Source organism: Mesoplodon bidens (genome assembly GCF_964165515.1).
Source record: "Mesoplodon bidens genome assembly, chromosome: 19".
Classification (NCBI taxonomy): domain Eukaryota; kingdom Metazoa; phylum Chordata; class Mammalia; order Artiodactyla; family Ziphiidae; genus Mesoplodon; species Mesoplodon bidens.
The window spans coordinates 48,247,818-48,269,312 of record NC_138179.1 but is presented as its reverse complement, the minus strand read 5'-3'; the positions used below and the strand labels follow the sequence as shown (position 1 = coordinate 48,269,312).

Sequence of the window (21,495 nt, the reverse complement as noted above, 5' to 3'; positions counted from 1 at the left end):
ACTGGATCTTAGAGAATCACACTTGTGATAGGCAAGGGTTTGTGACATCAGAGTGCTATGTCCAGGTGTCCCTGGCTCTCTGCATTAAATGTGTACCTGAAAGGCTGCATGTCAGCTGTTAGTGAATCCCATCTCTTTGTGTCATGACTCCCCCCCAGTGTGAAGCTTCCCCATCCAGGAGCCATCACTGGCTCCATAGGGCTTCCCCTGCTACCCCCATCAGGCACCTCTGGTGGCGTTCCTCCGGCCCCAGGTTAAGAATGCCCCTCACACATTGTCCCCCTAAGCGGCCTCTGTCTTCATGGTTGATCACAGATGTAGTTGAACACATCACACTGACGCCTAGAATCAGTATTAAGCCTCTTGGTCACCTTGACCCGTCAGCCATGCCGGTGCCCACAGGCAGCCCGTGATTTGTGAATAAAAGGAGCAGCACACTGTGGGACAAATCCTTGACTTTGTTACAGGGTGTTTTGTTTTGCCAAAAGCGGAATGTATTTATTACTTTTTGTCAGGTTATAAATACATGTTTAGAAAACAGTATAATAAAACAAAAACGTACACAACAACAAGAGAAAGTCTCCCTAATTCCACTTCCCTTCCCAGATCACGTCCTTTACAATATCTTTTTTATTCTTTTATTTTTTTATTTTTGGCTGCCTTGGGTCTTCGTTGCTGTGCATGGGCTTTCTCTAGTTGCAGCGAGCGGGGGCTGCTCTTTGTTGCGGTGCGCGGGCTTCTCACTGAGGTGGCTTCTCTTGTTGCGGAGCACGGGCTCTAGGCGCGCAGGCTTCAGTAGTTGTGGCGCACGGGCTCAGTAGTTGTAGCTCATGGACTGTAGAGTGCAGGCTCAGTAGTTGTGGCGTACGGGCTTAGTTGCTCCGCAGCATGTGAGATCTTCCCGGACCAGGGCTTGAACCCGTGTCCCCTGCATTGGCAGGTGGATTCCCAACCACTGTGCCACCAGGGAAGCCCCCTTTGCGATTTCTTGTCTGCACATATGCATATATATGCTACTGTCTTGTTTATAAACATTCTGTGCATGCACATTTCTAAAACTGCTTTTTTCCCTTGGTGATACAGGATGGAGCTCTCTCCATGCCAGTGTGTTCGCTTCTCCCCTGTCCTCCTCACAAAGGGGTCAGCTTCACACAGCATGCTCCGGGACACGGTTTTGGCCCTGTCTCCAGGAGTCACGGGACCAGGGGATGACCTCACCGGGTACACCATCTGCCCTGCCTGGCCAGAGGCTGCATCGGGAGGGCCAAGGGGGCACCATGTGTCGTTGGATCCAATATGGGGTGGGGCTCTGGGCCCTGAGAAGCTGTTTAGTCTGAAAATACAAACAGGATACAGAAAGGTTTGGCTCAAATAATGGGTGATAAGGTTGTCATGATAATAACCACAGCACTTCGATTGCGTTTACTGTATTAACTCGTTTAATCCCCACATCTTACGGACAAGGCAATGAAGGCTCTGAGAGGTTGAGTGACTTACTCAAGGCCACCCAGCTAGTAAATGGCAGATCTGGAGTGGAACCCAGACAGCCTGACCCGTGTGTGCTCCACGCCCCTGAAATGCACCGTCAACTCTGCCCCTGATGCTGTGTGGGCACCTCTGTCAAGGGGGTAATTCAGGGACGGTGTGCTTGACCTGGGTGGCCTTTCTCCCATGGGTTCAAAGGACACTATTTGTTTTCCGTCCTTCCAGCCATGCTGAGTTCAGGTTGCTCATTGCTGAGGGACATTGCCGATTAGAGACAGACTACGCCGTCCTCCTGTGCCCCGCGTCCTTCAGGGTGTGTCCTCAGACTCAAAAAATAGAAATGAAAGCATCCTCAGAACTACCACCTTCCCTTCCTCGTTTCCTCTCCCCTCCGCTTCTTCCTTGTTGTTCCATCTAATAGAATGTTGTGGCAAAAAGAGCCCATTTCTGGTCATTGCATGTGGCCTCTCAGACTCCCGCCTCCTTCGCTGCCAAGACGGGTGTGGACGATTCGTCTCTCCCCACCTCCCGGCATCACCTTCTCCGCATCACCTCCCCTGTCTCCTCCGTGCTCCGGGTGCCAGTGCTGGGACGGGTGGGGAGCAGAGACACCCCAGTTCTCCCCCGATGCTTACCTTTGCTCTGTCACTTCCGAGACCTTCCTGGAAGGACCCCCTCGTTTCTCCTCCTCTCCCTGGGCCGACCCAGAGGTGCCTCTCACACGTCTTCATGCTCTTTCTCCCCCTCCTTCAGGGCAGAAGCACAAAGGCTCTTGTATTGCCCCCTGATTTTATCCCTTCAGGTTAGGCCTCCTCTTCCCATCCTCAGATATCCTCTCCTTGCTCAGAACCCACGTGTCATAACAACAGTACAAGGCATCAGCCTAGAACATCGCAGTTCACTGAAGCACTTTCTCTCACGTGCCTTTTGCCAGTGACCCTCACAGCCACCCTGTGACACAGGTGTCCTCGTGCCCATGTTACAAATGAAGAATCTGTGATTCAGAGAGGGCAAGTGACTGGCCCAGCATCGACCAGCCAGTGAGTGGTCCCTCCTAAGCCTAGAACCCAGGGCTCTGGACTTCACACCACGTGTCCTTTCTATCCAAATCCACGGAGCGGTCTGAACCGGCAATAAGGTCCTCAGGAAGATTTGGAGCCAGTGCCTACACCTTGGAAACCAAGGACACAAGGAGTCCAGCCGTTCATGCAACTAACAAGGCTGGACTTGGTGCATTCCACGAGAGGCATTAGGGCTGAGTGGCCTCTCAAGGTACATGCAAATATGGCATCTCTGGATCATGAGACCCTGCTTCATGGGAGAGACCCAGGTCCAAGGGGAAGCGAAGCAAGGGACCCTCCAGGCTCACCTTTGGGGGCAGGATGGAGGGTGCCTCCCCAGCCCCTGCTGTGAGGGTGAAGCCGTGCAGTGTTCTCAGAGGGCCTTGAGAGGGGGCAGCCTAAGTGCTATTCATCAGTCCCAGGAATGGCTAATGGAGAAGCAGGTTCTCCCGAGAACCCATAATGGTCTTTGGCAAATGGCCCGAGGTGCCTCTGAGAGGCCTCCCAGCACCTGACTTGCTGCTGAGGCAAGACCCTGACTGTGGGGGGCCCATTCAACATCGGGTACAGCCGTGTCCTCACGGCCCTGACATCATTCCTCCCAGCGTTCACTCCCAGCGACTTCCTAGCCCTAAGCTGAGCTTTCCAGGAAATCACTACACGCCACACACTGTCCCCAGCTCTGGCACTATCTCTAGCCTCTCTGTGCCTCAGTCTCCCCAGCTGCAAAATGGAGCTAAGATGACCCGTGTGTCTCACAGAGGTGCAGTTGGAATGGCTCCTCCTATATCAGGGCTTCAGAGTGGGGCTTCATGATTTGTCGGTGAAGGTCTCCAAAGACCCACCCTGTGTCCAGCTGGAGGCTAGGACTGCAGACTCAAAGCCATGCGTGCATCCTCACTCAGCCAGGGCTACTGAGCATCAGTGCAAAAATGGGGATAATAAGATAATAACATTTCCTCCTCACATAGGTCATTGTGAGGATTAAATGAGATGAAATGTGTAAATAGTGCCGGCTACAGAAATATTTATTCAGGGAAGATCATGGATGGCTTTAAGAAAAGGGCAGGGTTGGGGGGGACTTTAAAAGTCCCCCTCCAGAACTTTTTTTTTTTTTTTTTTTTGTGGTACGCGGGCCTCTCACTGTTGTGGCCTCTCCCGTTGCGGAGCACAGGCTCCGGACATGCAGGCTCAGCAGCCATGGCTCACGGGCCCAGCCGCTCCGCGGCATGTGGGATCCTCCCAGACCGGGGCACGAACCCGTGTCCCCTGCCTTGGCAGGCGGACTCTCAACCGCTGCGCCACCAGGGAAGCCCTGTATTTAACTTTTTAATAATGACTATGAATCACTTTTATAAAACAATAAATTCTCTCTCTCTCTCTCTCCCTCTCTCTCAGGATTAAGAGTGGCTTGCCCTAGAAAAAAAAAAGCAATTTTTCTCTGTGGTTTTCCCAGCTTTGACATCAAAAGAGACTGCTTTTTATCCATTTGGTGCTCTGAGTTCAGGGGATTCATCTCAGATACAGTTAAGTGGTGACCAGGGCCATTGGCAGTCCCTGAACAGGACAGAGGCTCAGCAGCCTGCCGCCACCCCCCGTAGGGGTGTCACATGGCAGTGCTGTCCTCGCTGAAGGCTAACTGATCAGAAAGGGGGTTGGAGGGAAAACTGCTGCAGTTCTGAAAACAAAGGCCACCCAAGCACGCCGTATCGTCCTAACAGATGCTACAACACTGTTTGACTATACCAGCAGTTACAAAGGAGGTAAAAGAAATAAAACAGAATCCTTGAGCTTAAAACCAGAACTGTCCTCTCCGACACAGTCTGTGGATTTTCTTAGTGGTGGACGTCAGCCGGCTGACATCAGCCATGACACATGGTGTGTGCACAGCAACAACCACCTCCCCCCAGAAAGCGGCCTTCATTCATGCTTTCATACAACTGTTGATTGTTCTCTTTGGATTGAGGCCTGGGATTATTCCAGTTTCTTCTCACCAACCTAAGTCTTTCCTCTCTGTGGGCTCCTTTATCTTCTCTGCACTTAATTTGGCAGTTCTGCTTGAAATCCGGGTAGTATCATTATTATTGTTCAGATTTGGTTCTAGAACATTCTCTGGTACCCTGTGATAGGATGTGAGCACAAGCTCACACTTTAGAGTTCCTCTAAGGTTTGCCAGGCCGTCTTCCCTCCAACAAGTCTTCCCGAGAACTTCCCCGTGGTGCCTGGGTGCTGGGTGCCACCTGCCTGTCGGGGGCGGGAGAGAAGAGGGGCAACACAAAAGGAGATGCAGCTCCCAGTTGGGACTAGCTGTGAGGGAAGAGCATCTGAAGCAGCAGAGTTGCCACGAGCCAGCCCAGTGTTTTCTTGAACACTGGAGGCTCTTTCTCTTTCTTTAGATGCAGTTGGCTCCCCACTTCATAAGTATAGGGATTTCCTAATGACCTTGGGCCCAGACTTCACCTCCGCCAGGGAGACTACTATGCCTGCCCTTTCACTAAGCTTTATATCTTAAAGTAAAACAGTTGAACCGTAAGCATTAAAGAATAGACTGTAAATACAAAGAGAAAGTTTTCAAAGGAAACGAAAGCTTTCACTCAGTTGAGTGGGTCCTTATGTTCCTGAAATGGGTGATCTCAGTCACCGCTTGATTTAATCACTGTGTCAGTCGGCCTCACAAGGTCAGATTCTGGTGCCAGCCTGCTTGGGCTTTGAGCCCCGACTCCATTACATGTTTACTGTGTGACCTTGGGCAAGTTACTCAACCTCTCTGTGCCTCGGTTTCCCCCTCTGTAGAAGTAGACATAATAATAGGGGCAGTTGTGTTGATTAAATGAGTCAATACCTGGAAATGCTTGAAACATGGCTCCTGTCATGAGGAATCCTGTTTTCCACCTGAACTCACTGGCAAATTCATGATGGTGCAGAAAAGGGACCAGAGCAAAGGAAAGATGGGATGCGGGAGCCAAAAATAACCTTGGAGATCAAAGTTCATTTTAAGGTTATTTTTAGATTTCTCTCTACTTGATCTTCAACTATCTGAGAGATCCATTTAGGGTGTTTGTTTTTTTAATAACAGCTTTATTGAGATATGTCACATGCCATAAAATCCACCCTTTGAAGTGTACAATTCAGTGAATTAACTATAGTCACAAAGTTGTGCAATATCACTACTCTCTAATTCCAGTTGGGTTTTTAACCTGAGGGAGTTTTAAGGGCCAGCGTCCTTTTTTTGGACAGAGCCACCTGTTCTGGTGGCGGTGATCCCCCTGAGTCACGGCAGCGGCCCGGGAGCCTGCCAGCTGGCTGGTGGCTGGGCTGCAGCGAGCGGGCACTGCGCCCCGGGATGTGCTGCCCCCTAGCGAGGGCTGCAGCTCCGCCCGAAACAGCCCACCCGGCGCCTTCAGGGAGGAGGCTCTAGGATACAAAAAGCTCCTCCCGGGCTTGGACTGCACAGGCAGCGCGTCCTGCTTGGAGCCTGGTGAGCCAGGGTGCGGGACCAGCCCCTGACACGGGCTTTCTTCTTACCTCCTCGACTCTAATTCCATCCAGCCGGGACAGGGTCATTTCTCTGGGTCCTGGAGGGGACAAAAGGGCTATGTTTTTTAACTCTCTGTTGGGAAGGCAGTGATATGATACAATATCCGAAAGATGGGTTTTAGCATCAAAAGATCAGAGTTCACATCCTGTTCTGCCTCTTACTAGCTGTGTGACCCTCAGCAGGTTCCTGAACCTCTCTGAGCCTGTTTCCTCATCTAGAAAGTGAGGATAATTCCTCTCTTGGGGCTGTTGTATTACAGAGATTCGCTTTCTCTCTCTGAAGCCCCTGAGACTGGCTAATAGTCATGACTCAAATAAACAGATGCTGTTAATATTCCAAAACTGCCAAAAATGGTGTCCACTGTTGTCCTGGCTTACCCAAGGAGCTTTCTAGAATCAAGATGCATTGCTGTAAGAAAATTAAAAGGAATAGGAAGGATGGCAGTAGGTGTAGGAAGGCTATTTGGTCTTCATCTCCTTCAGGTAGAGACTGCCCCAGGTCAGCTGAACCCCGCAGACACCCTGGAGAACTGGGCAGGAGCAAAAGCCTGGGTGGGGAAGCAGACAGAGAAAAACAGGGAAAACATACCTTGCTCTTGGGTGGGGACACTAAATATTGTGAAGATAGCAACTTTTATCGTTTTGGCTCGTCATGCAGTTCTAGCCAAAATCCCAATGGAATTTTGAGAATTTGAGGAAAAAATGTTCTAAAGAGCATCTGGCAGAGAAAATGTGCAAGAAGTTCAAACAATTTTGAAAAAAGAAGATGAGAGTGTCTAAGCCCACCTAGAAAATAAGACTGGAGATTCAACACTTAAATCGGGAAGCTCTAGCACCAAAATTGACAGGTGAATGGAGCAGAATAGATGGTTCACTCACCTGGGGAAAGAGGGCAGATTGTTCTATGAATAGGGCTGAGCCCATTGGTTTAGCTATTGTATTTGGGAGAAAATTTTTTAGATTCCCACCTCATATCATACACTTAAATAAATTCTAGATGAATTAATAAATTTAATACAAAGAATTAGATCACTAAAAAAACAGTAGAAAATATTTAGGATCTTTACATACTATAGAGCAATGGAATAAATCACAAAGAAAAATAGACTTGACTGTATAAAAAGTAAAACCCGTCAGTAGAAGCCATCAGAAACCAAAACAGGGAGTTCCCTGGTGACCTAGTGGTTAGGATTCGGGCTTTCACTGCCATGGCTCAGGTTCAATCCCTGGCTGGGGAACTGAGATCCCACAAGCTGTGCGGTGTGGCCAAAAGAAAAAAAAAAGAAAGAAACCAAAGTAAAAGGAGAAGCTATTAACCACAAATATGATAAAGAGTTCATGTCACTCATAGATTAAGAACTCATTCAAATCATTACAGTGATCACTGAGGCATGACAGAGAAGCAAAGGATGTAAATGGGCATTTGATAAAAGAAGCCAGTGCATCAGATTTTTACTTTTACACTTCCAGCCACCATGTTCCAAATGGGAAAACTTAGTCCTTGAAAGGAATTGATCAAATCTACAAAACAAAACAAAACCACGGGGCTCATTACACTTCTTAGTGTTCAGTAAAACCTTAGCTGCAGGTTGAACAGGACGACCTGATTTGACTGATCTGGCTCGCCAGGGCCAGGTGTAGTGTCTCCAGCCAGTTTGGGAGGCCTTGCGCTTCTGGGAGGATTCCACCGCTCCCGGGTGGGGCTCCTGGTGAGTCAGCAGGTGAGGTGACTCACGGACCAATCCCGGGCACGAGCAGCTGGGCAGTGACCAGGGACGTCCTGAGAGAGGCTTCACCAGGAAGCAGCGAGGGAGGCATTACTTCCTAGAGTTGGGTGGGAAGCAGTAGTTGACTCCTTTGATAATGAAACTTGTTCCTCTTAGCACAGGGGTTCTTGTTTGGGGGCTTTCTAAGGGAAACAGACCATCCGTATATCTCAGGGTAGAGAATGTCACCATAGAGAATATCACCACCAAATCCTAAGTCTTGAAGGATGAATGGAGCTTTGATCTTCCCAGGATAAAATCCTACTCATCCTTGGGGAGATATCCAAGGTTTGGAGATGATCAGCCTCAGATGCCTCTCCCAAGAGCTCTCTGAGAGACAAGGGCCTCGGTCAGAATGAAAAGTAGCTGCCTAGGAGGGGCCAGGCCACCCACCCTCTGCCTCACCCAGAGGAGGTCTCACTGACCTCATTCTTAGAACCATCCTAAGCCCTCCCATCTTCTTATCCTACATCGTGGGTGGAGAAGACAGCTCAGACACCCACACCAGCGTGTCCTGCCTAGAAAGGAGAGAAATGGAGCTGGACCTGAGTATGCCAGTGGCCAGCTGGTATAAGCACAGTGCCAGAGGCTGGCTGTCTCCCCACACCTATGTCAGTCTGGGAAGTATTAGGTGGAGTGTCTGCCCCAGGTGGACCCTCCCACCCTGTAGCCCACCATTTATATGACTTGCCCAATACCTGTCAGAGCTTAGTAAGACTATGGATTTTAGAACATTTGGCCACTCATAATGCATTTTGACAATGCATGACATCAGGTACGCCCTCCACACCTGGCCCATGGCAGACATTACTCATCGATCACAGAAGCCAGAGAGCTAGTACAGTGGAGACTTGGAGGAGAAAGGCCTGTCCTCTCCAGTTTGTGTTACCAGTTCTCCCCCTGACAACTCGCCTACGGCTACTGAAAAACAGCCTGTGAAATGAGAACAGAAACATAAGAGGATAACTATTAACAAATTATAAAGGAAAACTAGAGATTTAAAGTAAAGAAAGCAAACAAAATTAGAGTAGAGGTAAGAACATAAATGAAAGGCAGTAAAGAAAGGGAAATGGCCGCCCAAATTTTAAAAATGAAGACTAAATTGACGTCAGAATTATAAAAAATGATAAAAGTTACAATTATAAAAAAGAGAGATTAAAAGAAAAAGCAACCTAAAAGTTTAGAAAGATAGAAGATAACAGGGAAATATATTTTAAAGGGATTTCAAAAGGTTAATGACCCTCTGGGCAACTTTTACAGTCTTTCTATACGTCTAAAATTATCTCAAAAAATTTAAAATATTAAGTGAAACGCTAACATGAATCTGGAGTGAAAATTCAAAGTAAAAATAATGAAAAAATAAGGATATAAATAAATATATGTAAAACAAACCAATAAATATGTGTAAATAAATGTTTACTTAGATATGTTTTATTACATATATAGCAATATATATGTATTTATTACATGTCTTTATATAAATATATGTAATAAATCAAATAAATAGATGTAAAATAAATCAAGACATTACTGAGATTTTAAAAGGGTAAGAAATAAAAACCAAGATCAAAAATTATAAAAGTTTAAAGGGAGGAAGTAGAAGCAGCTAGAACAGGGGAGTTTCAAAGATAAGAAAAAAATAAAGTAGAAAATAAATAATATGAGATAACTAGATCATTTAAAAGGAAGATATCAAAGTAAAATACAAGAGACTCAAATTACAGAGATAAAAATGTAAAACATGGAATAATCCAAAGTAACATGAATGAACCACAGCAAAATGACATATTCAAAAGTTCAGAAATTCAAAGTTATGAGTTATTTTTAAGACAAAGAATTAAATATTCTCAGTAAGGAAGAGGGCAGAGTATGATTAAATGATCGTTTCTAGTGGACTTTCTTGAGCTGAAGCCACCTCTCAGCTGGGGCTTTTGGGGGAGGGGAGTGCATGCTGCTCTTCGGCCCCAAATTCATGCCCCTGCACTGTGCCCTGTTAAGGACGTAGCCTGGCCCTCAGAATGCACACCTGAGGATCCTGGTGGGAACCAGTGAGGTGAGTGAAAGCCCGTCCCTGACCGCGGGGGGCCACCTGACCCAGAGCTGGGGAGTTGGGACACCCAGGTCAAGTTGATTCCATGGCACAGCAGCGTGTGATTGAACGATCACGTTGCTTCTCTGTGCCTCCTTTTCCTCACCAGCAGTGCCCAGCTGATGTCTTCCCTCTCAGTGAAAAAAAAAAAAAAAAAAAAAACCATCAGGGACTTCCCTGGTGGCGCAGAGGTTAAGAGTCCATCTGCCAATGCAGGGGACATGGGTTTGAGCCGTGGTCTGGGAAGATCCCACATGCTGCGGAGCAACAAAGCCCATGTGCCACAACTACTGAGCCCACGTGCCACAACTACTGAGCCCACGTGCCACAACTACTGAAGCCCGTGTGCCTAGAGCCCGTGCTCTGTAACGGGAGAGGCTACCGCAACGAGAAGCCCGGGCACTGCAGCAAAGAGTAGCCCCCGCTTGCCGCAACTAGAGAAAGCCTGTGCGCAGCAACGAAGACCCAATGCAGCCAAAAATAAAAATAAATAAATTTATAAAATAAAAAAACCCCATCAAACTCCCAGTCAGCAGCATTTACTTTTTAATGAAGTGGAAAGAGCAGTGAGCATAGTAACAAGTCAGGCCTGCTGAACCTGCCCACCTGATGGTTTTGGACATGAACTGATGTGATGCCAGTGAAATAAAAGTGCACATACAAGTAAATCACACTTTGGCAGCGATACACCCCGCGGATGAGGTTGGGCATCTGGTTGTTGAGAGGGGAGGTGGAAATCTGCCTGCTGTGAACTGGGGAGGTAGCACCTCTCTCTCCCTGCCCCCTACCCCACCCCCAAGCACTTAGCCTCAGCACAGCATCCCAGCCCTCACCTCCCATCTTCATTCCCCAGGTGGGCTTTGAACCAGGATGGCTGAACCCCGCCAGGAGTTCAACGTGATGGAAGATCATGCTCAGGAGGACTACACCCTGCTGCAAGACCACGAGGGTGACGTGGAGCATGGCCTGAAAGGTGAGTGCACAGCCCTGCGTAACGGGCCCAGGCGCTGTGGGGATCACGGCCGACCCGATGGCTCTGGAAAGGGCTGGCAGGAAAAGTTCGCATCCTGAGTTTTAAAGGAGTTTTAAATACCTTATTGTGTTAGATTGTCAGCAGACTTGAAACCTCATTAATTTGTGTGAGCCAACAGAACTCAAAATGTGAGGCTACTTGAAAATCTGCCTTTTGCAAAGGAGAGTTTGCCACATAAGTGGCTATAGTATGATAAAGATTGCTGGAGGCTTGTTGGTCTAATTAATACAAGGGTGCTCTGTTGAGTCTTTAACCATACCCGTTAACCTATAAATCAGCAGGATTTATTGCATACAAAATACATGACTTTATACATTATTTTTTTCTCTTCCTTAATAGGCCTGTCTGGCCCCTATTTGGCCAGAGTTGGTTAGCTCTGGGTTTCTTACTGTCCCTATTATACCTTAATAAACCACATCAACCTCTAAATGTTCTATAGTACAGTCTTTTGGCCCAATTGGCTTGGCCTCCTCTCTCCCCTTCACTGCACTGTCTGACCACCGAGATCGGGGAGCCCCGTGGGGCACACAGAGCCCTCTCTCTGGCTCCGAATGCTAGTCTCTGCATCGCTGATGGGAGCACCAAGAGGACCTGTAGGGCACTGGGTTGTACCATAAGGAACCCTCTCCCCACAGTGTCACTGGTGGCCAGTGCCCCCTGGAGCAGCCCACCGTGCAACCCCGGGATAAGAAAGACGAGGTCCCTGTCTTCTAGACCCATTTCTAAGGAGATGAAATGGCAGTCTACTTTTCTCTTTTAATGCTAAAAACAACAAGCCTGGGGTGTGCGTTGTCAATGGCAGTGGTAGAGCTCCAAGGTGGGGAGAGAACTCTTCTGGGTACATCTATCTGGGAAGGTTCCCTGGAAGAGGCGGGGTCAGGCCTGGGTTGGGGGAGCACATGGAGAAAACATTCCTACCTTGGAGACGCTTCAGGACTCGTTGGGGGGCCTTGTTTCAAAGGCTGACTTCTCTGTACCTGTTGAAGCAGAGAACACATTAGGAGGCAGAGGTTGGGAATCAGACAAGTGGGCTCCAAGGTGGGGGAGGTGAGGGGAAGAAACGGGCTGTCCCCGGAGCTCAGAGGCCACCCTCTGGCCTTCTTGGGAGCACACCCAGCCCGAAGCTCTGGGTGAGGGGAAATGCCTGCTCCCATTCGGCTCAACCCTCCCCTCCTGGTGAAGGGCACCAATGCTGGCACGAAACGTGCATTCTGACCTCTCCCGGGCCACAGCCTGGCTCCAGCCGGAGCTGCTAATTTTCAACTCCCCAAGGGGTTGGAACGGCAGCTGGGCCCTGAGAGCTCCCTCATCTGAGGACCTGAGCCCACCATCCCTCCACGTGCGTGTTCTGCCTCAGTATCAGTATGGCTGCTTTCACTTTCAAGTGTCCCTGTTTGGGTGATAAAGTATATGGCTACCCTACTTATAATGGGACTTCCTTAAAATGATGATTCAGGTGACTTCCCTGGGGGTCCAGTGGTCAAGACTTTGCCTTCCAATGCAGGGGGTGTGGGTTTGATCCCTGCTTGGGGAGTTAAGATCCCACATGCCATGTGGCCCAAAAACCAAAACATAAAAACAACAGAAGCAATATTGTAACAAATTCAATAAAGACTGTGAAAATGGTCCACATCAAAAAAAATCTTTAAAAAAAAAAGATAATTCAGGCATTTTTGTAGGACTCTACAAAAGTTGGCAAAGGGCTTTAGCCACCGACGTCTCAGGTAGTGCTCACAATAACCAGGGAAGGCGGAGGTTGCCTTCCCCAGTTTACAGATGACAAAGTTTCGTGTGAGATTATGGGGCTAGTATATAGCCTTCAGCTCCAGGTCAGCTGTTTTTGCCTCTGGTCACCCTTAGCCAAGTCTCCTTGAAGCTCCAGTTATTAAACTCTTGTGGGTGGAATCCAACTTAGAATCCCAGCATACTGAACTCTGCCCCAGATGAATTGTGCCAATGAAAAAATGATGCTCTTGGGAATTCCCTGGCAGTCCAGTGCTTAGGACTTGGCGCTTTCATTGCTGTGGCCCAGGTTCGATCCCTGGTCAGGGAACTAAGATCCCACCAGCCAAAAGAAAAAAAGAAAAATTATGCTCTGTTTAGGGTAGCCTGGTTTAAAAATTAAGTTAAAATATATATATTGTGTTGTCACAAATGTACCATAATAATGTAGGATGTTAACAATTTGGGAAACTGGGTGTGGGGTATCCTCTCTGGTCTATCTTTGCAGTTTTTCTGTAAATCTAAAACTGTTCTCAAATAAAAAGTTCATTTTTTTAAAGTCTGGGAAAAAAAGTGGTTTTTACCACTTTTATTTTTTGAAAGAGAAACGAAATTCAATTTGTAAAGTAAGAACAAATTTACCAATTTATTTCGTGTCTCAGAGGTGCTTAAAGTATGTTTACTGAAACTCCTCAATTCTTTTAACATAAAACGTGATTGGAAGTTCTCTCCTGAAACAGATGTATGTATGAATATGTATAATATATATATGCAAATTTTATGATGCTAATAACCTTTTTGTCACTGCTTTGAAAGTGTTTGAAGACAGTTTAAACAAACTTACCCAAAGAATGTACTTGCCAAGAAAGCAAGTTGATACCTAAGAGATTTTCATAGTTCTCATCAAATTTGTTCTTGCTACTAAGGATTTAGAATGAGTTGTTTTTATATGGGGAGTGAACAGTGTGACTTGACAGAAGGTGTCACTTTACAAGCAACATTTTAGATAAGTGACAGAGACTTTTTTGAATAATGACAAGAAACCACATGTAAAATACTAAAACAAAGAGCATCTGCATTGATGCTAAAAGTTGGAATAGGATTAGATAGAGGCAAAGAGAGCTGCAAAGTGGGTAAAAGCTGGTTAACGGATAAAATAATGCACCCACCTGAATTAAAAGGTGTTAACGAGTTAACTTGTTAGACCTTCCAGAAGACCCTCAGAAGAGGCTTCTTCCTCCTTCCTTCCCTCCCTCCAAGAAATTTAACAAGGATAAAGCAGATGATGACCGTTGTAGGCTGGGGATGGATTGGGGGAGGGGTGTTTGGGGGACAAGTGTTTGAGGCACCGTCACACCCATAGGCTTCTGTGCTCTAACAGTCGAGGCTGGTCCGTAATAAGACCCGGCAGACAGTCTGCATCATGCTCCCTCACCATGTGTCCAGAGCCTACTTGAGGGAGTTGGCAGGTTTTTGCAAGCTCTAGGACCGGAAGCTTCTTTAGAATCAGCCCGTCTTTGGCTGGATGGGTGCAGCCAGGGCTGAGTGTCCAGGGATGATGTTCTAGCAGAGGGTGCGACGTGTCTGATCTCGAAGTGTACTAGAACACCACTTGCCTTTTTTCGTCTCGTGAGTCTGCTTCATGCAGAACCAGCTCCCTGTCCTCTATCTCCAAGGCCACCCCCACCCCAGGTGGAGTGGCTTTTGCAGAGTCCATCAGAGCTCCCTTGGCTTTGGATTCTGAAAGGACAGTTTTCTTATAAGTAGCGATGGCTGACATTTCAGGTGTTGGGCGGTACTTGGAGGCACAGACAAGGGTACAGTTAGAAGTAGGTACTGTGTCTGCCCTGAGCTAATTCCTTTGCAGTGGAAGGAGTTGGATCTCTGAGTGTTTTCCCAGGTCATTAATTGTCATTAATTCATGGCAGTGATCTCCCATGAATCTCTTCAGTAGGGAAACACAAAGCCCCAAGTTTACTTGTGGCTTAGCTTTCTGGTGTCAGCTGCCCGTTTGTCAATATAAGAGCCTTTGTCTCAATTGGAACCACAAGCTAATTAAAAGGCAATTTCTCCTCTCGTCCCAGAACAGGTAAACATTGTGTGCCTCTTTGCCTGGTGACCCTGGTTTGGGGGCCCAGCTGTGTTGGGGTGGGGGTGGGATTGGTTCCCTTTGTGGTTTTATCATGTGGCTGTAGTCCATCCATCTGGGTTCCACGCTGGGTGATTTCAGCTCCAAAAGACACTGTCCCCAAGGTCCTCTGAGGTCGAAAGCAGGGGTGGAGAGAGGCAGCCATTCTGAGGGGCTCATTGTATATGTTCCAGAATCTCCCCTGCAGACCCCGGCTGATGATGGATCTGAGGAACCAGGCTCTGAAACCTCTGATGCTAAGAGCACTCCAACGGCGGAAGGTGGGGCCTCCCTCTTCTCATGGCTTTATTCAAGCAGCTCCTTCCATGCTCCAGCCTGCGCTTAGCCACGCTTTGAGCTCATACGTGCCACCCTTCCTGGCTGCATTTGCTGTTGCCTCTCCCTCTGGCTGAGAGATAGCTCGCTCAGTGCTTTGCAGGACGGGGCTCAGGCCCCGGATGTTGTGGGAGCCACGCTCTGTTTTGATGCCTTGCTCGCTAGGGTCAGGTATGGGCAGCTTCATCGTGTGTGAGTTTTGAGGCAGCCACACTTGAACAGGCTGGGACCTGTGGCAAAGCAGGGCCTGACCTCAGCTCCACAAAGCCCCTGCCCATTGTCGTCCCCAAACTTCTTTCATGAGCCACCAGGTCCTAAAGCAGCCGTTTGGCTGAGGAAAGGGCAGGTCAGTGCACATCTCCAAGCTCACACTTTGGGACTGGTCTTGGTTTAGTAGCCTTCATTTCTTGAGCTTGGCCTCGGTGTCTGGACCTTGGCCATGGTGTTAGTCCCAGCCCATCTTCTAACCTGTCCTCTGTAGACATTTGGTGTCTAAGTTATTACAAAGCTGCTGATGTATTTCCTGAAGTGTTCCTTGGTCCTGATTTTGACCATCTTCTCTTGCTTCCCATCTATATCAGTCAAGACTGTGTTGATCGCAGGTAATGGAAAACCCAACTAACTGTGACATACATATGAAGAGGTTTATTTGTCTCACATAACAAAATGTCTGGACTTGGGCAGCAGCTTCTCAGTGTCAACTATTTTATCTTCTGCCATCACTAATGGCTGGATTGTTGCCTTATGGTTACAGAATGGCTGCTGTACCTCCAGGCATCACATCTGCCTTCAAAGAAGAAAGAAAGTAGCAAAGCCAAAAGAACCCTGAAACCAAATGTGTGCCCTTTTTATTAGGAAAGCAACAGTTTTTCTGCAGGCCCCACCTAACCAACTTCTGTTTATGTATCATTGGCCAGAACTGGGTCTCACGGCCACCCCTGGCTGTAAGGGAGGCTGGGACATTGAGCATTTTGCCTTCCAGGCTCTTTAGCAAGAAAACTCAAGGGATAAGGGCATTGAGAATGGCTTTTGAGTAACCAGTCGGCAGTATCTGCCCCTCCATCTCTCCATCGTCTCCAAGGTTCTATTCTCAGCACTTCCCTGGGCCCTGCCCATGACTTTGATGAGAACCTGGCCCCAGCATCTCCCCAAGAGTCCACATTTGGATGAATTCAGAAAGTGGCTGTCAAGTGCCTGCCAATTGATGGTGCATCCGTGGAGGATATAGTGGATGTGGCCCTTCCCCACCTTTGCCCCCCCACCCCAACCTCTGAGGTTCTCAGCCTAGTGAAGAGAATACCAGACCAAATGCTGTTTGCTCTCCTTCTTAGAGCCAGTGATGTTAAGACATAGCCTGCTGATCTTGTTAGGACAGTTTTGCAAGTTGCCTACCGCCCTGAGAAGGTCCTGGAACACTAATTAATGCCAGATTTTATGCCAACCTTCCAAATCAGCTTTATTCTGGAAGAATCTACCAACCAAGTCTTGCTGCATTCTGGACCCTGTCCATGTGTGCATCCCAAGAGCTTCAGCTCTGGCCCTGCAGGGAATGGGGGAGTCTGCTGGGGCTGGACTCTGCCAGGCTGCTCCCGAGACAACTGTAATAAAATGGACTCCTTTTGACGAACCTGAGTCAGGCTCTTGGGAAGCTTTCAAAGCTGACAACTCCTTATGTTTGCCCAGAATGGCCTGGGGATATGCCAGGGCATTGCTCAGGGAAGAATGCCGATTTGGAAGTGTTCACCTCGATGAGAGACCAACAGCAGCTCCTGGTGGTGGATCTTTTCCTCCAGCCTCTGCTCTGAAGGTGGATCCATCTGTGGGCCTGTTGACAAGCACCTGACTCCAGACAGGGCCGGCCTGTTCGTTGCCACCCAGGGGAGTCTGTGGTTTTAAACCATGGGTCATGGGCTCCGGGAGACAGGGGGGATTAGAACTGGAAGAGAACTTGGAGGTCACCTGGTGGTGATACTCCCATTTTGTAGATGAGAAAACTGAGACCCTAAGAGGATGAAGGACTTGCCCAAAGCCAGCCTCCCAGCAGAGCCATAGACTCCAGCCCTGACTGCAGGGTTCCTGCACTGCCTTGGTCCCAATCCCATTCTCCTGTTCTGCCCTGCTCTAAGGATCAAACACCTGTGACCAGTCATCTGATTTTCAACACTTCCTCCTTAAAACACTTGCGACCGTCCCCAGCCGTCCCTCTCACTGCAGTGTTTACAGGGGGCTGTCCTGGCTTTCCTGGCAGACGGCCTGGGTGTCTCATGCATGGGTGCCACTCCGAGTATTGATATGCTCCCTGGAGAGATGTCAAGGCTGGAGCACGGCTCTGGGCCCTGCTCTGTGGGGCTGCTTTTTTGCATGTGGCTGAGTTCCCTCCCCCTCCCCCTCCCCCTCCTTGCATCTCTGCATCCCCAAAGAGCAAAGGTGAGGGGTGTGGCACAGCTCATCCCGGCCCCCTAAGGTGACTCTCCGTGGTTTCCAGACGTGACGGCACCCTTAGTGGATGAGGGAGCCCCCGGTGAGCAGGCGGCCGCTCAGCCCCCCACGGAGATCCCAGAAGGAACCACAGGTGAGGGTGACTCCCAGGTCGGGGTGCCCAGCTCCCCTGCTGGAGGATGGGTGCACGTGGGGTTATGCCCGTCTCCAAGTGCAGCAGGAATGTGGGTGGACACCAGCCTCTGGGAATCTCTGGTTGTTCTGAGCCTGATGCCCTTTTGCTTCCATGGCTGGCCGGCGGGCTGCCTGCCTCCCAGAGAATAGAGGACCTTCTGGATTCCTTCTAGCTCCTCCTCTGCTTGTCTTAGCTCCAGAGAGTTCTCTGAGGCAGGCTGGTGGCAGATCCTGCCTTCACCCCCAAGGTCAGTCCACCCTCCTGCTGCGACTCTGCCGGCAACAGGGTTACTTCCTCGGAGGTAAACAGCCGCCTGCGGGGGGCAGCCGAGTGTGCCGCAGCCTCAAGATGGCCCACCCACACCTTTGGAGGATTGTGATTGGACAGTCCCCGAGGAACTCAGCGATGTAATCTAGCATCCATTTTTCAGGACTATCTTTTCAAACGTAGCAGTGTCGAACAGATATGACGAGACTGTCCTGTCAACGCAGATGATGGGGAGTAGCCCAGACAGGGCACTGACCAGAAATAACACTGGACTCGGGGCGGCCAGAGTCACCTGTGAGCTGCCCAGGCCCTGAGGGAACAGCGAGCACAGCCCAGGGCCCTGGCTGTCACTTCCTTCACGTCCCCTTCCCTGGGCTTACGCACGACTCCAGCCGTTGGCTTGGAGATTGGGAGGGTGCTCAGCACGAAATGCAGAAGAGTTCTGGACCGTATGTCACCAGCAATGGACAGCGGGGGAAATGTCCCCCGGCAGGAGTTTTCCTTCCTTCCTGAAGACGGGGTCTCAGGGCAGCCGTTTAGGAAGCCTGCAGCCCTCTCCCGGGCCTGTGTGCTGGGGACACTGGGCAGGGGCCGAGCAGCACTACGGCCTCCTCCAGGTAGTTTCTATGTGCAAGTTGGTCTTCTGAGATGGGTGGAGGGGGATGTTCTGGAAGCTGGCAGGCCCCGTCCTTGGCAGTGAAGGTCCTTTGAAGGCCATGGAACGACTCATGGTAACTTGGCTTTTGGCTCCCGCTGTCCCTTTACAATTGCGTCAGTGGGCGAAGCTCTTCCCCTGCCTGGGGTGAAAACTCTAGCCACCTCTTGACTTTTGATCACTTCTGAGTTATCAAAAGTGTTTTAAGTTTCCAGGGCTTCCCTGGTGGCGCAGTGGTTGTGAGTCCGCCTGCCGATGCAGGGGACACAGGTTCGTGCCCCGGTCTGGGAAGATCCCACATGCCGCGGAGCGGCTGGGCCCGTGAGCCGTGGCCGCTGAGCCTGCGCGTCCGGAGCCTGTGCTCCGCAACGGGAGAGGCCACAACAGGGAGAGAGGCCCGCGTAACGCAAAAGAAACAAACAAAAACAAAACCAAAAAAAAGTGTTTTAAGTTTCCAGAATCACAGAACCCAGTCTGAAAATGCTGATTAGAATGTCCAGTCCTGCATAAGAGCCAAAGCTGCAGCCCCTCCTCTCTGGGACTAGGGAGGGGGCGAGGACGGGGCAGGGGCAGGAAGGTTCTTACTGCGTTGGCGCTGCTGTGAGCCAGCTCCACGTGGTCTGCAGGTGTTTAAAGCTGACTCTTTCTCTGTGGGGACCGTTTTGGAATTCTTCCAGACACCCCACGCTCACCATCCCCATCATCCCTCCGAAGGCCCCTCCCTCTGCGTTTGATTCCAGCAGACATTTCTTCTCTCTTTGGCCCCTTGGGGTCTGAAGAGCCACCTCCAGCCTCTCGCCTGCTGAGGTCGGCTTGCTCACACCAGTGGCCCTGCTGCATGTGGCCTGAGGTGCCCCCTCCACTATAGCTGCCCTGTGCCCACAACAGGTCCATGGGGAACATGGGTGTTCTCTGCCCCAACAGACTGTGGATATGCAGACTGCCCGTAGGCTTTCTCTGCCACCAAGGCAGGGCCAGCGTGTCTCTCCTCCTCTGGTTTTCCCAGGTGGGCTTCTGACAGCCGCCACCATGTCCCTAACCATAGAGAACTCACACCACGTGTTTCCCCTGCTGCCTTGAAACCCTCTCGATGGGATGAGATGGGAGGTGGCCAGGCAGCCACCCCCCATCCCCCAAGCTGCCGTCTCTAAAGAAATCCTCCTCAAAAATTCTCCCCCCCTCCACCCTTTACATCCTCAATGAAGCGGGAGGTTTTAGAGTTGGGGGGACATTTTTTCAGCTGGTGGCTTTAACAATATGTGCCTTAATTTAGCACCTCACTTGGGCATGTCCCCTTTGCTGTATCTTGGTTCTCCTATGAAACTTCCCATTTGAGGTCCATTTGGGGGTGCAGTGTGGCCATCCCTTTGCAGGAATCCCTGCCTTGCGGGGTGAGCGTGGAGCCCTCTTGGGGCTCCAGGGATATGGAGAAGCCATATAAGGATGTGACGGCCCAGCCACTGTCACACACCCTCGCTCTCTTTGGCTTCTCTGAGCATCTCCCTTGCTGGGATCAGGGGATGTCAGAGATGTGGGCAGCAGCCCGCAGTTTCTGATTTGCATCAGGACCAGGATATCAAGACACCGCATGGGTAAGCGAAAGCGGTGGGCTTCCCAGTGCTATGGCAGTGATGTCATCGGCATGCCTCCTCATGTCCTCTGTCTCCAGGACTCTGTGCCATTTAGCTGGTCTTGCTGTCACTCTGAGCCTTTCTTCCATAACCTTGTCAGAAACTCAGATCAAACCTATGCTCGGACCTGTGCTTCCCAGACAGTCGGCTGTTGTCAACTGACGCGGAGCTGTCACTGTTAGACCTCACAGGCCGTACAGTGTCAGCGTGCAGGGGACCCAGAGATGTTCCTGCCTAGGAACTGGCAGTGGGGGAGCTGCCCGAGCCCACTGCTGGCCCCCTGCCCCTCGCCACAGCTGCCCTGGGCCAGCCAGAGGCCTGGCTGTTTATAAGGCCATCATGCGTCTGTCCAGCGACCCAGGGGCTCTTTCTTTTGCCTCCGCCGTGTTCTCTGTGGTGGACCCGCATGGCAGGTGGTGGTAACCTGGCATTTCTGGTTTAGGTGTAGAGACTGAGTCATTGCAGGACTGGCAGAGAAGACTGGTGGCCCAGCCAGCAACTGGTGGGCATTTCTCAGGGTGGTGGCCTCTCTGTCACTGTCCTTCAGGGCATGTTGGCTCTCCTGGGATCATGGGGTCACCGCACGTCAGAGTGTGACATGACCAAGTTGCCTTTTAGGGGCTCTTTCTTCTGGACAGTTGTATCCATTGTCCTGCCGCAATATCCCGATTTTTTTCACGATTCAGAAATTGGTGTTGTATGAAAGCTTATTGATTTTGGTACCACTGATGATCAGTAGCTTTTCTCAGTCTTTTTTTGTTTGGGATGGGCTGTGGCTCCCTAAGCAGGAGCCCAAGACACCCCAAAAGCTGCTCACTGACACTGCTGGCCTCCCTTTAGCCAGGTAGCCCCTATTCTAAGCATGAGGTTAAAGGGCTTGCCCAGCAGTTTGGAGGAAAGAAACTGAACCGCCGGGGGGGCGCCCTGCTGTGTCCCAGGCACTTTGCTAAATACATTCACACCATTTTGTATGAACCCTCACCACTCTCCTGCAAGGTGAGCCAGTGTCATCACCTTGGGATTCTAGAGTTGGAGACAGAGGCCCAGAGAGGCTGAGTAATGGTGGCACCTGGGTTTGAACCCCAGCCGGACTCCACAGCCCGCACCTAGTCTTTCCTGCACCTCTGCCGCCCGCCGCCCCAGGACCGCTGGCTGGGGCTGGGAGGGCAGC

The 21,495-nt window shown here is 49.9% G+C and overlaps 1 protein-coding gene across 10 annotated transcripts in view; it reads left to right on the top strand.

Annotated features, from left to right (window-relative positions):
• MAPT (microtubule associated protein tau) overlaps window positions 1-21,495 on the top strand; it is a 100,777-nt gene that overhangs the window by 42,293 nt on the left and 36,989 nt on the right. For all 10 annotated transcript variants that reach the window (XM_081218135.1, XM_081218143.1, XM_081218142.1 and 7 more), the window contains exons 2-4: window positions 10,792-10,911; window positions 15,016-15,102; window positions 17,643-17,729. In XM_081218135.1, the coding sequence (XP_081074261.1) occupies window positions 10,809-10,911; window positions 15,016-15,102; window positions 17,643-17,729 (277 nt within the window). In that variant the 5' untranslated portion in view covers window positions 10,792-10,808. The remainder of the gene's footprint in view (window positions 1-10,791; window positions 10,912-15,015; window positions 15,103-17,642; window positions 17,730-21,495) is intronic.